The 2,736-nt window shown below is 51.6% G+C and overlaps 3 protein-coding genes across 3 annotated transcripts in view; all 3 read right to left on the reverse strand.

Moving 5' to 3' along the window:
* Nucleotides 1–742: 742 nt before the first annotated feature.
* Pmar_PMAR003707 (hypothetical protein) lies at nt 743–1,207 on the reverse strand (the record flags this gene model as incomplete). The annotated part of the gene is made up of 2 exons (XM_002784402.1): nt 743–931; nt 1,055–1,207. 2 exons carry the CDS (start codon nt 1,205–1,207, stop codon nt 743–745), a joined length of 342 nt encoding a protein of 113 aa, XP_002784448.1.
* A 433-nt stretch (nt 1,208–1,640) lies between these two features.
* On the reverse strand, nt 1,641–2,289 carry Pmar_PMAR003708 (hypothetical protein; the record flags this gene model as incomplete). The annotated part of the gene is made up of 3 exons (XM_002784403.1): nt 1,641–1,790; nt 1,892–2,192; nt 2,237–2,289. The coding sequence occupies 3 exons, from the start codon at nt 2,287–2,289 to the stop codon at nt 1,641–1,643; spliced, it is 504 nt and encodes a 167-aa protein (XP_002784449.1).
* Nucleotides 2,290–2,715: 426 nt separating this feature from the next.
* Nucleotides 2,716–2,736, reverse strand: part of Pmar_PMAR003709 (hypothetical protein) — a gene marked incomplete at both ends in the record, with an annotated part of 583 nt that continues 562 nt past the window's right edge. The window contains one exon of the mRNA XM_002784404.1: nt 2,716–2,736. This exon is cut by the window's right edge and continues 4 nt beyond it. Coding sequence (XP_002784450.1) covers nt 2,716–2,736 — 21 coding nt within the window.

The raw sequence follows: 2,736 nt of genomic DNA on the forward strand, positions 1-2,736 counted from the left end.
AGTATCGTGATCGAAAAGGCAGAAAGATGGTCACACAAAAAACACTCCGTGAAGAGTTCATTCTGGTCCACTCACATCGCATGGTTGTAGAGCATCCCTTCCAAACCTCTTCTTCAACATAACTAAATTCCTCGCATCCCGTGTAGACTCAATCTGTGGGTGGGATATGTAAGACATACCCAATAGGCGCTGACACATCAACTCGCGGTATCTACCATGACGCTAGCGTTCATTGACGGATTAGGTGAGAAAAGTATGCAGTTAGAAACTCAGTCGAAAGCCGCGTGTAGGCAGAGAAATGAACCAACACAGAGCTCACTCTCGGATGAAGATATCTTCAGAACCGTAGACGCCAACCACGAGCAAAGGCAGCATTTGAGCTTCTGTCGACCCTCTCTCGGAACACTGTGAGATCGGAGGAAACCTGAGGACGAAGTTGAGGGGGCGAACGATTCGAACAGAGTACACTGCGTCGGTACGAACGCCAGATAGACATTAAGATGCCGAGCCGGATTAAGTCACCTCTCATCCCATACACGAATGAATCCTGTGCCTTCTAGAACAGCAGCCGACTGCACCGGCGAAGCCAACAGCCGCATCGATCTGTCGTGCGTCCCGGTGATGACCGGTGTCTCAAAGTTGTATAAGCCGAGCCACTCGCCCGAGGTACTATATCGCTTTAGCCGTGCCGCAGGGGCTTTAGCATAATCATCGTCATCTGAGAACACCACTAGTCGCATAGCTAATACGCGAGCGCAATGATCGCGTAGAAGATGAACACTATGGATCGACCGCCGAAGAATGCACCTTTTAGTGTTTCCTCATCCCAGCCGTTCTCGGATCCCTCTAGCATGGCCGCCACCACACATTTAACGGTGTCGCTACGGCCTTGAAGGAAGGACACCACGGGCTCACAGATCCAGTCAAAGACCTGGAAAATGTAATACCACACCAATTCACAGTTGTATCGGCGGAGCCAGTCATGCGAACGATCAAAGTGAATTGTCTTCGTGGCGACTCAGGCTTCAATAAGATATGTTATCGTGATCCTCACCTTGCGTGCAGTATCCCGTCGACCGCTATTCAAGAGGACACCAACAGCATTGAATGTCCGAAGATAGACCTTCAAAACATCAGAAGTGTGGGCGCTCGGAATAAGTAGACGCCGGTGGAATTCCAACTGTATGGCAGCTGCGAGCTGGACCATGAGCGAGCGACTGCCGAGTAGTCGATGAAAGTAACAGCAGCTCGAGCGCCTACGTCTCTTTGATTCTGAATCCCCTATTCTTGCAGGCCTCGACGTACTTGATGCACCATGAGAGGTCTATCAGGGCTTGTGTGCTATACGGGTAATCCTGAGTGCGATGATGACGACCACATCCCCGCTCAGTGGTAACCAACACTCACACGAATCATAGCGAACACTCCCTGATCTCTCCTATCGATGACTGTGTTTCTGCCGTGGCATGTTCTCGGGACTCGACACCGCGTGCGGACCATCGTCCAACACACCATCGCCTTCCAAAAGCCGCAGCCATCAGCGAAGGAGGCGACATCAGCCGGCTCGATCAGCTCCGGAATGATGGTGGAGAAGTAACTATTATAAGATCTCAGACGTCGGAAAAAGTCTGAGTACGCGTTCACCGCAACAAGGGGCTCAGAATAGAGATGTTCAAGTCTTGCCGACAACCAAGGGCCACCAACGGCGTGATAAGATCATCCATGAGAATGCGACGCCATGCGACGGACCATGGCTCGTTCAAGCCACAGGAACTGATCAGGCTCCGTACCTGAGCAGAGGAATTGTCCGATTGAGACGAGTTGATGATATTATTCGGTGAGTGAATAATAATACCATCTAGCATCTGAACTGACCTTACTGGACGCTTACCTTGGGAGCATGCGCCAGGCCGCTCGCGTCCCGTCCTTTCTCGTTCAAACCGTCCCTGAGTGTTTCCTTCCACGGCAGCCACTCCTCTGCCTCTGTTCGCCCCGGCATCAGATGCATCAAATGTTCCATTCCTCCGCAGACTCGTGAGGCATCATCGGCCGAATGGTCATCATCGACATTAATAGTACGGAACGGGTAGCTCATAAGCGGATCTGGGAGCTTCTGTTCGGAGGCAGCATCGATATCCGACAGACCCGATGACGACACATCAGAATTTTCAGTAGGCGTGCCAAAACAGTGCCTGGATGATACCTCTGTCACACAAGAGTGCCCAAAGGAGTCTACCTCCCGTTCACGATAGCACGATGTATGTAATAGAGGATACAGGGACGAAACATAGCCACTTCATAGTCATAACAACGCCTCGATTTCTCTGAGGCTCCTTTGATGGCTTCTTTCACCCAACCCTGATATAGCCAGCAGATGTGAGTGTGTATGACAACGCGCTTACCTTCACCACTCCGGGATCGCCCAGTGTTACAGATGCGGTCTCGACTTGGTCCGCGAGGTCTTCCAGCCACTGCAACCACTGACTTTCATCATCCACCGGTGCAGAACGAACCAACGCTGAAGAATTGAAGGTACAAAAGAGGTCGACCGCGCTACTCTGTGACCACCCGTGATGTGCGACTTCATATGCTCTTCCGAGACTGCGCCCATGTGCACATCTCGAGGCACCGAACACGATGATGAAGACGATGTCATGGCGGGAATTACGACTACGAGATGCCGCTAGTATTAACTAATGCAGCGTGAGCCGATCTCTAGCGGACTGATAGCTCTCC

This window comes from Perkinsus marinus (assembly GCF_000006405.1).
Source record: "Perkinsus marinus ATCC 50983 genomic scaffold scf_1104296935302, whole genome shotgun sequence".
NCBI classification, from domain to species: domain Eukaryota; phylum Perkinsozoa; order Perkinsida; family Perkinsidae; genus Perkinsus; species Perkinsus marinus.